This window comes from Rattus rattus, chromosome 6, assembly GCF_011064425.1.
Source record: "Rattus rattus isolate New Zealand chromosome 6, Rrattus_CSIRO_v1, whole genome shotgun sequence".
Taxonomy (NCBI): domain Eukaryota; kingdom Metazoa; phylum Chordata; class Mammalia; order Rodentia; family Muridae; genus Rattus; species Rattus rattus.
In genome coordinates, this window is record NC_046159.1 from 62,040,096 (window position 1) to 62,054,466 (window position 14,371).

At 49.9% G+C, this 14,371-nt stretch overlaps 1 protein-coding gene across 15 annotated transcripts in view; it reads right to left on the reverse strand.

The window, feature by feature from the left end:
- Positions 1 to 219: 219 nt before the first annotated feature.
- Dysf (dysferlin) overlaps positions 220 to 14,371 on the reverse strand; it is a 194,656-nt gene continuing 180,504 nt past the window's right edge. For all 15 annotated transcript variants that reach the window (XM_032906224.1, XM_032906220.1, XM_032906222.1 and 12 more), the window contains 5 exons: positions 10,533 to 10,632; positions 7,696 to 7,874; positions 5,253 to 5,362; positions 4,050 to 4,197; positions 220 to 483 (listed from right to left, as the gene is read on the reverse strand). In XM_032906224.1, coding sequence (XP_032762115.1) covers positions 445 to 483; positions 4,050 to 4,197; positions 5,253 to 5,362; positions 7,696 to 7,874; positions 10,533 to 10,632 — 576 coding nt within the window. In that variant the 3' untranslated portion in view covers positions 220 to 444. The remainder of the gene's footprint in view (positions 484 to 4,049; positions 4,198 to 5,252; positions 5,363 to 7,695; positions 7,875 to 10,532; positions 10,633 to 14,371) is intronic.

Sequence of the window (14,371 nt, forward strand, 5' to 3'; positions counted from 1 at the left end):
CCCAGTCTGAGGCTCTTACCTGAACAGGATAACCTTCCCAGAAAGGAAGGTGGAGGTTCGAGTTGGGAACAGGGAGAAGGTGGTCACTGGGCCTGATATCAAGCCTCAAAGCCTCCTGCTTCTGCCTCCAAACACAGGCCCAGAAATGACAGCACCCCCACCAGCACCTGATCTCCCCAGACAACCCCCTCCCACCCACACAGACTCTCACTCAGGGACTGGAGACACATAGTGATATATTCTCTGGTTCTGTCTGCTTTATACTGAGATAGTCAAGCGTTTATCCAGAGGAGAGTTGGGTTAGGGGAGAAAGAGAAGATGAAAACGGTGTGATCCCAAGAACTCCGTGGACATGCGCAAGACCACCAGGCCCCAGAGCAATGGAGGAGCAGCTAGTCCTGGGCCAGGAGGCAGCCTGCGCCCCCTTCTCCACAGCAGATGTCTTCATCTAAAGGGCTTTACCAGCTTCATGGCAGCATAGTTCTAGGAGGAAGAGACACGGATGGAGACACATGGTAAGCCCTTCGGGGAAAGCGTGGTGGGAGTAAAGCTGTAGGTAGGAGGTTGGGCTCCTGGGTCCTGCTACCTCCCAGCCCACGGCAGGGGCCACACTCTATCGTAATGACATTCCTTATCCATCAAGCAAAGCTAAGCTGGCCCTGTCCTTTTCCATGGCTCCTAGCCCCCTACTGTCATACCCACAAACAGGAGACCCAGGGCTAACCCATCAGCAAGCCTCTGTTCAGAAAGACAGAGAGCGGGGTGTTGATATATAGGACAACCCATAATGGGATCCAGCATCAGAGACAAGTCACCCTCCACAAAGCCCTCACTGCTGCAGGCCTGACAGAAGCCTCCCCTCCCCACCACTCCCCCCAAACACCATGAAAACACACAACACAACACAGGGCTCCTAATTGGGACAGTATGTTCTCTAGCGCCGGCCTGGAAACAAAGCCGGCCCTCCTTCCCGGCCAAATCGCTTCTGCCGCCCCAACCTGGCCCTGCTCCCAGCAGGCTCAGAGGGGCCAGAGGAGTCAGAAGGGCCCCCCTCACTCCTCCTATGGGGACAGTGGGGGTGGTCCAACCAAGGCTGGAGCAACTTGGGTACTCCTCGCTGGCCAGAGTAGGCCCTCTGCCCCACCTGGCTCAAAGCAGGTGAACTGACAGGCCCAGGGACAAGACACCAAGCGACTAGAAACTTGGATAGACAGAGATGGGATTCTAGGCTGTAGCCAGGCCTGCAAGCAGAAGGTGTGCAGCCTAATCCTGCTGGCCTCTGGAGCCTGAAGGCCTGGCCTGGATCCACCTGTGCTCTGTGCTGCTCTGGGAGGTCAGTACATAAAGAAGACACCCTAGGAAAATGGGAAGGATGTAACTTAGCCACTGGAGCCAGGCACCAGAGGAGACTCTCTGCTCACTCAGTTCCAAAAGTGCTCTTCAGCCGTCTCAGGAACACAACAGTCCCCAGTCTGGAAGGGACCGGCCTTTCTTCCAGTCACAGCCCTGAGACTTAGGACAGCCATTCGTGGGCCTCACAGAGCTGGGCCCAGCTGGGCAGGGACTGGGTAAGCTCTGAAACAGCCATGGTGACTGGTACTTGGGACATGCGCCTGCCCTCTAGGCCCTTAAATAAGGGACTCTGTTTAACATGTGGCAGTTTGAGAGGACAAACAGAGCCTGACCTGAGCCCCTCAGAAGTCAGTGGAGCCCATGTTCCTAGATTCAAGAGCAATGCTCTGTCTCCTACAACAGCAGGTTACTCCATCCTTACAGGGAGAAAGGGCAGCGTCCTGCTGAGTCAGCTTAGAACTCTTGTGTCCTAGAATCTTCCTAGTGACACTGAGGCTGATGGTCCCTGGGCCATCCCTGGAGGACCAGAGTGCATACCGGCCCTGCTTTCTAACTGTCAACCACAGTCTTCAGTGGCCTTAGGGTATCTCCTCACACCTTCTCCCTTGTGGCTCCAAGGCCCTCCCCTCCTGGGCACTGACACCTACTTACTCAAGCCACCCCATTCTCTGAGTAGAAGCTGATCATACCACCTGAGAGAAGGTGACCTAAGCCAGGCCAGAAGCACAGGCTGTCCCTACCTGAGTTTCCACTACCTTAGATGGTCCAACCACCAGGCACCAATCCAAGGTCACCTTTGGCAGCTTGGCCCATAGGGAATTATGCTTGTAAGACTATGTCACCCGCAACCCACAGGAGACTTGACCCTGATGCTGTATTTATTGTCCTCATTTCCTTAATGTCCCCTTACACGGCACAAACTTCAGTCCTCAAAGCCTGGACCCACTCAGGACCCAAACCAGTCTGGCCAGTTGACTTCAGCTCCCTGACAGCATTGCAAAGGGAGTAAGGTGACCACAGCCAGTGTACAATGCTCAGCCTGTAACCATAGCCATCAGCCATGCTATTATAGGCTTTCCTGACACTGTGGCCGTAAAGACAGCTGGTGCCTGAACAGCCAAACTGGGAAGTCCTTTCTGCTGGTACTCAAGGTTTGATGTCATGCAGGATGATCTGTGGCCATGACTTTGCCTCCTCGTGGAGGCAAGATACACTGACCAGGCAGCCCAGTGCTTGGCTCTCAGTGGAAGGGGCCTTTCTACCCATCTCTTCCTCCTGTGAGAAGTCCCAGAGCACACAGTATACCTGAGGATGATTTTCCAAGCAGCTTCTCTAGTCTGAGGTGGTGACCAGGATGCTGCATGGTTCTCAGTGACAACCATATCAAGCCATGGTCATGAATCACACATGGATGCTGTGCAGTCTACCACAAGTCCCTTCCCCTCTCTGAGCCTGATGTGGCTGTGAAGTGTTGATGGTAAAAGTTTGTGGGCTGGAGATTTGGCTCAGCAGTGAAGAGAACTGCAAATTCTGTTCCCAATATTCATGTCAGGAAACTCATGGCTACCTCTAACTGGAGCTCCAAGAGAGCCAATGATGCCCTCTTTTGGCCTTCATGGGCGTCTGCACACAGGTGGCACACATTCACATAAAACACACACGTACACATTCATAAAAATAAATCTTCAGAAAGAAGGAAAGGAAGGAAGGAAGGAAGGAAGGGGAAGGAAGGAAGGAAGGGAAGGGAAGGGAAGGGAAGGAAGGAAGGAAGGAAGGAAGGAAGGAAGGAAGGAAGGAAGGAAGGGAAGGAAGAAAGGGAAGGAAGGAAGAAAAGAAAGAAAGAAAAGAAAGGAAAGAAAGAAAGAAAGAAAGAAAGAAAGAAAGAAAGAAAGAAAGAAAGAAAGAAAGGTTTTCCCCATTTAAAAATACCACAAAAAAGATAGCCCAACAGTACTTCAACACTTTAAAGTATCAAGAGACCCTGGAGGGCTAGGCATTTTCAAGGGCCTTTAGGAGCTGTGAAAGCCAGAAGCAGGGACAAAGAACAGAGGCTGTCCCACAGGCAGAACCAGAGAGCCAAAGACCCAGCTCACCCCTGGTGGCCTGACTGTCTCTTTGTCAGATGCTAATTGACTTCTTATCAGATAAAAGGAACCCCAAGTATGCAGTCTACCACTGAGGGGCTCCTGGGCCAGCCCCTGTTCATTCCTACTTTCTCTAAGCCCCCACACTACCAAGGGCCTAAGAGGACCTAGCAGATGCTGTTCCCTGCTCCATCACCTCACCTCATACCTTCCCTTCCACCACCACTATCCCTTGTACAGCTCTATTCCACCCTTCAACAGGCTCCTAGGCCACTCTAGCTAGGCTCAATTGTGCGAATTTCCTCCAAACTTATCTTGTTAAGGCTTGGGAAGCAAACAAAATTTACAAGTCTCAGGATGCTCCTGAAATTTACATGATTTAAGTCTCTCCAAGAAGAGAGTCTCCAAGCAGAGCAGCTTCCTGTGCAAGTCATGCAGAAAGCTCCAGGGCTGCAGTTTCTGCGAGTTTCCAGCCATGCCGGAGTGGGCTTTTCAGGGGTGCAGCAACTGCTATTGAGTCTAACCAGTGACATGGCTGCCACCAGGTTCTTAGAGCATATGAAAAGGAAGGGACTTCCCCAGGGCAGCGTCTCCCCACATAGGCCTGCTCACCGGGAAGGCATAGACAAAGACACCCAGGAAGAGCAGGAGGATGAAGAGGATGATGAAGAGGATGATGGCACACCGGAATCGTCGCCACAAGATGAACTTCATGGTCTTGTATGGTGAGGTGAACCACAGGAAAGAGGTGTCAGGGCGCCTGGAAGTAAGATCCCAGGGGTCAGCTGAGCACCTCTGTAGAACTGATCCCTCCAGACACTGCTTCCAGGCCCTCAGCCCCTCCTCCCAGAGCCCCTGACTAGGTGACGCTTGCCTGCACCACCTGCATTCTTGGTGCTGTTGAGCTCCATCTTCAGGACCCCTTCCTCATGGCCCTCTCTCCTTCTGAACCCATACTCAGTCACAGGTGACATGCTTGGGAGTGGGGCTGAGCTTCCGGGATGCCTTGTCTTGGTGACTGAGGATACACTGGTCCCCTGATAAACCAGGCAGATTGCTCCTCTAGTAACACCACAACTCAAAGAACACAGAGGGTGTTGTGTCTCGATCACAGTCATCTTTAACATCTACTAGCTAGCCCTGGGGCTTGGGACTTCCAGATCCCAACAGCCTGGGACAAAGTTGCCTCTCCACATTCTCTAACCCCACATCCTGAGGACAGCATCCTGATAAAGGGGGGCACCTAGGATCACTTTTAAGAGCACCAAGGTGGGTGGAGCCAAACACGGCCTTGAACTGAGTCCCAAAAGCATCTGCAGCAACTGTCCAGGAAGCTGGAGAACTTCAGATCCCCTCTCCTATTTCTTAGCTAGAATGACCGCATTTCCCATCAGTGAGCCAGTCTCATCTGTGAAATGGAGGTAACTTCCCAGCAGGGAGGAGTCCAGGACCCTGGACACCAATGCAGTATAATTTGCTTGATGCAAAACCCACAGGGAACCACTTCTATGAGGCCTACTTCTGTCTGCTTTGTTTGTTTTTGTGTTTTGGATTTTGAGACAGTGTCTTGCTATGGAACCCAGGTTGGCCTGGACCCCACTATTCTCCTGCCTCAGCCTCTCAACTGCCAGGAAAACAGACCTGCACCCTGTGCCTGGCTTTGCACCTGCCTCATGAATTAGTTGAAGAGCCCAGTGTCCACTGAGTCTGTGCCCATGGTCTGTGTCTCTTAAACCACGAAGACTATGCAACCTCTTTAAAGCTGTACCGGATGCCTCGTAAATGGCTGTGGCCTGCTTCCGACAGTCAACTAACCTGGGATCTTCTAGCTTCGGATTCATGTTGGGTTCATCCCGACCCTGGCCAGCAGGCCGCTCCTCATGTTCACTTTCTGCAACGATCTCCAAGGTCATTTCCAGCTTCCCCTGTGAACATCAATGGAGCCTGATTGGGGCCTTTAGCCAGTGACAAAGAGCAGAGCCAGGCCAGGACAAACAGAAAGGCTACATTGTTATTTTTATTTTCATTTTTTAATTGCAGGGTTGTGGTGAACCATCCAGAGTGATGGTTCAGCAGTTAAGAGTGCTTACCACCATTGGAGAGGAACCTGGTTGAATTCCCCAGAAAGATGGACATTCACTATCACCAAACATACACATCAAATAAAATAAGCACGTACCATACTTAGCCTCAATTGCCTACATGACACAAATCGGCAGAGAGATTCAGTTGAGGAATTGCCTAGACAAGATGGCCCTGTGAGCATAGCTGTGCATTATTTTCTTAATCGTCTATTGACACGGGCAATGCTGGCCCTGGGCAGGTGGCCCTGGGTTGTATAAGAAAGTTAGCTGAGCAAGCCAGGAGAGGCAAGTAAGCAGCACCCTTCCATGGCCACTGCTATGGTTCCTGTCCCTGAGTTCCTGGCTGTAGTTCTGCTTTGGCTCCCCTCCGTGATGGGCTGGGACCTGTAAGCCAAGTAAACAAATCCTTTCCTCCTCGAGCTGAACTTGCTCCTGGTGTTCTATGGTAGCAACAGAAAAAGCAACTATGACAGTGTATGCTTCTAAAACATTGGGTTGTAGTAATCACAGAAGCACTCAGACATTACAGAACTATAATGGAGAAGTCACCTGTATTCTATATGTAGACAGGTGTTCCCAGTGCTATTTATCTATCTATTATTTGTTTGTTTGTTTGTTTCAAATCATTTTAACCTTCCTAATGTTTTATTTATCTTATCTTATTAATATATCTTTAATTGAGTGACAGAGTGTGAGCGTGTGTGCTCATGCACATGCAGGCAGGTGCACAGGTGACTGAGGAAGCCAGGAGAGGACGTTGGATCCCCCTTGAGCTAGAGTCACAGGCTACCTGTGAGCCAACCAGTGTAGGTGCTGGGAACTGAACTGGGGTCCGTAGAAAAGGACCAAGCCATCCCTGCAGCCCCATTCCCAATACTCATCGGAGCTGCGAGTGTGTGAGGCGTGGCACTGTGTGTGCAGCTCCATAGCGTTGCACTGGGGAGGCGTCTCATGACACAATTGCATATCACTCAAAGCTTCGTTTCCAACAATCGCGAAGCAGCCTGTGGTTGGTTGACCATAATTGATTCAGTGCCTACTTATTTTGGGTTATTTTATGTTGTTTCCAGCTCTTTAGAATGAGTAAATAATAACGCAGCAAACATCTCAGAACCTAGATTTTTAATTTTATCTGGTTATGTCTTGAGACCAGAGTTTAGAAGTGGGACCAAGGGCAGAGACCAAGGGCATAGACGTTGTTAAATCCTGCGCTGCACGGTACCTAATTGCTTCCCCACTCGCTGAAACAAACCCTGCAACCCCAGCAGAGGGGACCGAGGTTTGTCTCCTGAAACTTTACCAGCACGAACATTTCTAACTTTCTGAGGTTTTTTTTTTTTTAAGTTAATTTGATAGATCAAAAGCGTTTTTTAAAATAGTTATTCAGTTCCTAGGAACGGAACTCTCTTCTGTAATGAGTCACTATCTGTGCATGTACCTTGCTGGTTTTCCCTCTGGGATGTGTTTCTTATTGGTTATGACAACCAGGATATTTTACTTCAAGGGCCACTTGAGGGCTGGCCCAACTACTCTTTCTAAGGAACCAGAGAGGGATCAACTTCCTCCCTAGGGCTGCTTTGGACTTCAGGGAAGGACTGTTCATCCTGGTCCTCTGGCCACCCCTCCCTCACCTGCCAAAGCAGAGCTCTTGTCCGGCAAGAATGATCCCTGAGAAAGTGCTGCGTGAACAGGAGAGACATGGCCTCTGTCCACCCAGCAGGAAGCCCCCGTCATATGGACAGTATCCTTACTCTGTAAGGCCATTTGTTTGACTTTACAGGTCTCTCTATAATAGGAGCCTGGAGAAAGAAAGGCTGGAATAGGAACAGGGGAAACATATTGGAAAATAGAGACAGAGAAGAGGGCCTTGGAGAGGCCTCAGTCAGGAAAGTGCTTATCACACAAGCCTTTGGGCCTCAGATAGAGCCTCAAAACCCACAGAGAAACCCAGAGACAGTGATGCACGTGAAATTCCAGGACTTAGGAAGCAGAGACAGACAGTGGCCGTCTGGCCAGACAGCTAGCCTGAGTGAGCCGGAAGCCAATGAGAGAACCTATCTCGAAAATCAAAGTAGAAGGCACCCGAGGATGACTTGAGCATGCGTATGTGTGTCCCTAGGTTCCATGGAAGAGACAGCCCATGCCCTCCACTGAGCTAGAGAGAACAGACTCACCGCCAGGATCTTCTTCTCGCCCTCCTCTGTCACACAAGGCCACCATCCTTTCACTGTCTTCTGCTCAAAAAGGGACACAAACCATTCTGGGTGGAAGGTGTCATCCAGCTGGTCCAAGGAGCACTTCTCAGCCGTCTTGGCTGGCTTGGGCATTCGGTTGAGATCCAGCTGCAGGGAGCCTGTGGCAGAGTGATGCTCTTAGAGGATGCGGCAATCCCTGTTCATTTAGGGCCACTCTGGGTAGGCAGATTTGAGAGCTCACTGCCACTCTTCAGCTTGTACTCATGGGTTAGCCAAGGGTCAGTGTCATCAGCCTCCCAGCTCCTGTCTACTGCCTCTTGCTCTCTCTATAGCTCCCACCATACATCCATTCATAAGTGTGTGATCTACCCATTCTGTTTCCTCACGCCGAGTACAGATGCCCACTTCTGCAATACAAACCCTCCATACGCCCATCCATTCATTGGCATAATAACTTTTATCATGGTAAAAATACACACACACACCTACACTTTATGAATCTGTATATTATATATTACACATATATCCATATACATACATACATATATATATATATATATATATATATATATATATATATATATACACACACACACATATATACCATTTGTTGGTGGGCATAAGTCACCCCCCACTCTGTGATGACTGCAGACATCTGCAGGGGGCAGCAGGGGGTGGGGGTGAATACTGGCATACATGAGCCAATTTCTCTGTTTCTCTTTCAAGATATGAAAAGTGTGATTAGAAAACATAGTCTAGGGTGAAGAAGAGAATCTGAGGTAGTCCAAAGGCAGTATTTATTAATAGTTAAGCTTCCTTAAAACAAAACAAAACAAAAAACTCAATAAAACCTGTTTATCACTTTGAATGTTGTTTTCTCAGTAAAAATGAAATTTTCTTTCGAAATAAATTTTCTAAAGCCTCATTTGTAAAGGATAGGTTGATGTCAAAAAATTTTAAAAACATTTAATTTCATGCAAAATTTAAAGGCAGGGTCTGGAGAGAGTGACTCATTGGTTACAACCATGTATTACGCTTGCTTAGGATCCTCCCAACACCCATGTTGGCCAACTCACAACCACCTATAATCCTATTTCCAGAGGAAGCAGATGCCTCTGAACCCCACGGGCACCTACGCTCGTGTGTATGGAACCTACAGAGACACTTATAATATTAAAAAACTAAATATTTTTAAAAACTAAGAAACTTAAAATGGTAGAAAGTATATGCAATGTACCCTGTAGCCTTAATACATAAAAATCTCTGAAGAGCAAAAATTTTAAAAATGAACACATCCCGAAACCATGAAAAGGAATCGCCGGCAGCGGGTGTTGGATAACTCATACAATGAATCACACACAACCTTCTGTGACTCTAGTTACAAGGGATCTGATGCCCTCTTCTGGCCTCTGTGAGCACTGGCCATGGACATGGTACACATACATGCAGACAAAATACTCATATGTGTAACATAAAAACAAACCTTCAATTAAAAAAATTCACCACTCTGAGCAAGTCTAGGGTCAAGAGCTGTGTAACCACAGATTCCCCTAATTCTAGAGCATTTCCCATACTTAGAGGGAAACCTATCTTTCTTTCTATTAGACACTGCCTCCCCATGTGTCCCATTAATCTACTCTTCCCTGTTTGGGGTGTGTGTGTGTGTGTGTGTGTGTGTGTGTGTGTGTGTGTGTGTGTATCCCTGTAAAGGACAGAAGTCAACCTTGGAATTGTTCTTCCAGTGCTGATCATCTTGTTTTCTTTGAGACAGTCTTTCACTGGCCTGGACCTGGCCATGTAGACTAGGCTGGCTGACTAATGAGTATCAAGATTCCCGTCTTATCTCCCAAGCTCTGAGACCACAAGTAAATGCCACCACATCTGGCTATTGCCTTGGATGTAGGCTTGGTTTGTTTTGTTTTAAAACGTAAGTTTTGGGCTTGAAGCCAGGTCTGCGTGCTCAGACACCAGGCGCTTTCCTGACAAAGCCACCTCCACGGCCCTCTCTAGATCTGTCAGGTGTGGGCACCTCCACAGCCCTCTCTAGATCTGTCAGGTATGGGCACCTCCACAGCCCTCTTTAGATCTGTCAGGTATGGGCACCTCCACAGCCCTCTTTAGATCTGTCAGGTATGGGCACCTCCACAGCCCTCTTTAGATCTGTCAGGTATGGGCATCCCACAGATGTGGGCTTGTGTAGTGCTTGTCTTTCCTCTGCTGGCTTCTGTCACTTAGCATGTTTTCAAGGTCGACCAGATGGAGTCAAGAGCAGCACCTCTTCCTTTCTTTGTATGTATGAACAATATCCCATGTGTGGACGGCCTGTGTATCAGCCCTAATTTTCCTACTTTACTAAGGGTAAGACTGTTTCCCCCTCAGCACTCCCTGCTGCACACATACAATGCCCTCCTTGTCTTCCCTCCTACCCAGCAGCCCAGCTCTCCATGCCCCCGTATGGCTTCTCAGGCTCAGTTCTGTTCATTAGGATAGTCCCTGGGGCACAAAGATAAGAAGTGACCTGATCCCCACCATTTTGGACTCTGTCTTGCTAGACTGTTATAATTTGGGAACTTCCTGTTAGAAATGAGGCCAGGCAGCTGTGAGGGCCAGCATAACCCTTCCCTGGCTTCTGCCTATGTCCCCATTCTTCTTGAGTCCCACTATTTCACATGACTCATGGATCACCTCTGCTGAAGACCCGCTCCAGGACCGCCCTGATCTCTTTAACTTGCTCTGTTTTATGCTTCACTTATGCTGAGGGCCCAGTGACCCTGAACGTCTCCTTAGAAGCTCAGAATGATAGACATGAGGCTTACCCAGAAAGTCATCAAAGGAGAACTTGTCATTGTCCCAAATCTGGAAGACCACACGTGCTGGGATCTTGCTCTCTGTCTTGTCGAGTCTCCAGAAAGCATCCTGACCCAGGGGAAGGAAGATCAGAGAAGCAAGGTTAGAAAGGTTTGTCCAAGGCTGCAAACAGGAAAGCCCCTCTAGCCTGTAAGGCTACAAGGAAGAGGCCATGGATCAGTGTATCGCTGATGGTCAAACCCAAGTCAGGTCCTATCAGGAAGACTAGAAGTTGCTTGGCACTGTTCAGGGGTGTGATGGCTGGTTTTCATGGCAACTTGCCACAACTGAGAATCACCTGAAATGGAAGCCTGTAGTTGAGGAACTACTGTCTAGATGAGGTTGGCCTGTGGGCGTGTCTGTTGGGAGTTATCTTAATTGTTCATTGATATAGGAAGGACCCAGTCCACTGTGGGTGGCACCACTTCCTAAGCTGAGTCCTGAACTGTCTTCCAACAACCTAAGAGAGAGGCAAACTTTCATCTGAGAAATCAAAGCACACAGAGTGTCCAAGGGTACAGAATACAGAGTAGCAAGTGGAGATTCAAACCCAGATGGTCAGGTCCCAGGGTCCTGCTCTCAGTCCTAAAGTGAGCTTAGCACATGTGGTCCCTGGGACATGTGGGCTGACAGAGATCACCAGGCTGCAACCCCAGCTGTCACTGGAAGGAAGCAAGGCACACCACTCTAGAAGCTGGCACTGAGGCAGGTCCCTAGATCCTCCTTCTCACTTCTCCGGCCCACCTCCAGCCCCAGAGCCTGCAAAGATGTTTCCCTTTCCTGCTGGAGAGAAGGGCAGTCCCCTTCATGGTGTGTCTCCCCTAGCCCACAGGTCAGCCCCTTCTGAAACCAGGCTATCTTGGAGGTGTATGGGTGAGTTTGCCTATAGGTCTAACCACTCTCAACTTGAGGGAAAACCACTGGAGTTCTCTGTTCACTGTGGCTCTACCTGAGCAGGTGGCATGTATAGGAAATACCTTGTGGGGCCAACCTGAGGCCTGGACCCATATCTCCTGGTACAACTGTGGTGTGAGAGCTGGGTAGCCCAATTAACCACAGAAGTGTCTGGCTCCAATGCCATGGAGATGGTTGATTCTTCACTGTTAACTTGGCAATATTTAGAATAACCTAGGAAACACACCTAAAAGGGTGTCTGGGAGGGTGTTGCCAGCAAGGCTAAACAGAGGGAAACCCCACCCTCATTGCAGGAGACATCATGCCATGGACTGGGTTCTTAGAATGAATAAATATATAGGGAGAAATTAGAACAGGTAAGTGCTAGCGTTCCCCCACTCCCTGCTTCCTGTCCTGTGGAGATATTAGCAGTCACCTCACATTCCCCATGTGACTATGGAGTTCCAGCACTGTGCCTTCCCACCACGGTGGACTGTGTCCCTTTAAACCAGGAGCCAAGAAAAACCTTCCATCCCTTACATTTCTACCTGGTACTGAGTCACAGCAGCTACAACAAACAGTACTCGTTAAACCTGCCACAAACACCCTGGCTGCCACAGTTACAAACACATCACCAAGCTTCCTGAGGGGAGAGCATGGCCACTGTCTTCAAAGGGTGGCCATCACGCACAGCCCCATAGCCTAGGTTTCAGCCTGCATTGAAGGAAAGCAGCCCGAGGCTGGCCCAGCCACCCCTCTCTGTGGCTCAGCTGCCTGCCCCAGCCTCCTGCAGGTGCCTGCTTCCTCTAAGCAGCTTTTACAGCCTGCTCCAGGCTGCCTGCAGGGCCGCCAGCAGCCCCCATTCCTCAGCAGGCTGGTTTATGGGCTCAGTAATGAGCCCAAGGTTCAAACAGCCCCTGGTGGGAGCAGCTGGTCAGGGGCTCAGCCTGGGGAATGAGCCCCCCAGGTCCCAGGCGCTCATTATGCTCCCGGCCTGGGCCCTTTTACTAGCTGTTTATTTGCAGGGTGGGGGCCTGCCTGCATGGCTGGGCCCAGTGGGTGTGCTGGGCTCCAGGTGGGGAACAAGGCTGAAGAACCAACGGTGGTTCAAAAAGGGGGATGAAAGGAAACCTTGTACTTTATGACAGTCTCGTCTGGTTAATGGGGTCCCTGGAGGGCCTCCCTGCCTGCCAGGAGCCCCAAACCTCATGGCAGAGGGCTGCCTCTGCAGCAGACAGAGCCTGGGAACCCACAGCCTTTGCAGCCCCTGCTCTCAGCTACCCCATCCTGCCCTTCAGACCAGCGAGTCAGAGCCCACTGCGGGCAGGCTCCACCTGCCTCTCAGGACCCAACCCCTAGGAGTTCCTACTAACCCTGCTAACTCATAGCTGTATCTGCTTGATCCCGCCCTCCTGCCCAAAGCCGTCCTTTGCCTGGGGATGTCTTCTCTTCTTCCCCAGATGTGTGTCACCTTACTCCCCTGTACCCTACACGCCCTTTGTGGACTCTTCCTTCTTCTACCAGGCCAACCACTCTCTTTGCCTGTAACCTCAACAAGTCATTCTGTTTGGACCCCACCCTAACCCCAACACAAGCCACCCAGCTTACTATGGGTGCCAGAGCAGTGCTGCCCCAGTTAATAACCAGCACCTGCAACCGGACTCTCAGAGCTGCCAGGTGAAAATTCTCAGCTACCAACTACCATTCCCTCACCCTGCCCCTCCTCCACTCCCTGTGTATGTGCCACATGTGTGTATTGGGGGTGTGCATGGAGCATGTGTGCATGGGCATGTGTGCATGAAGCATGTGTGCATGGGCATGTGTGCATGGGTATGTTGCATGGATATGTGTTCATGGATGTGTGTGCATGGGTGTGTGTACATGAAGCATTGTGCATGGGCATGTGTGCATAGGTGTGTGTACATGCATGTGTGCATGGGCATGTGTGCATGGGCATGGGTGTATAGGTGTGTGTACATGGGTGTGTGTGCATGGATGTGTGTGCACGGGTGTGTGTGCATGGATGTGTGTGCATGGGTGTGTGTGCATGGGTGTATGTACATGGATGTGTGTACATGGGTGTGTGTGCATAGGTGCATGTGCATGGGCATGTGTATATGGGCATGTGTGCATGGGTATGTGTGCATATGTGCCTGTCTCTCATCATCATTAGAGTTCCTCCCCATTCTCCCATCTACCTCAAATCACTTGTCATAGTGATCTTCTTCCTTCACCCAAGGAAACAGGAAGTCCCTGCACCAGACATGCCTGGCCATGTCCCCCATTGATGTAAAAATGCTGTGGCCCCTCCCATTCAAGCAACCAACATGTATCTCTGCTTCAATTTCCCCACCCAGGCCTACCCTCTTTCTAGGGCTCACTGAGCCCTGGAGATGATACTCTGCCCCTAGCCTCACCCTCCCTGCCGTGGCTAAGGAGAGATGCTTTTGCATTTGATGAGGCCTCTCAGATAGGCACTGTATCCACTTATTAGGAAAATAGGCTTATAATAGACAAACCTGGAGGAAAGGCAAGATCAAAGCTTATAGAGAATCTAGGCACTGCTGGTACTATATACAACTTGGCCACTAAGTTTGGCTTTCTTTTCTGGTGGGCCCTACTGCCATCTCTGGGTGGGAAAATCTACCCTTTAACCCTAATAAAGTTATATTTTTCCCTTTGACGGATCCTGGGTGTTTGGTGGGACACTCTGGTTTCTCCGACGTTCAGATGAGCCTGTGTGTTGGGCACAGAGATGAGATGAAGAGAATTCAGAGGGTAAGGAAGCCAAGCGCATTTTGACTTCCCTTCAAGGTGAAGCCACACTACAACCTAGAGAGAGGTGTCACCGAGGCTGTGATGCTGGATACATGAGCTGCCTCTGGATAGAAACCAGACCCATAGGACCTAATCC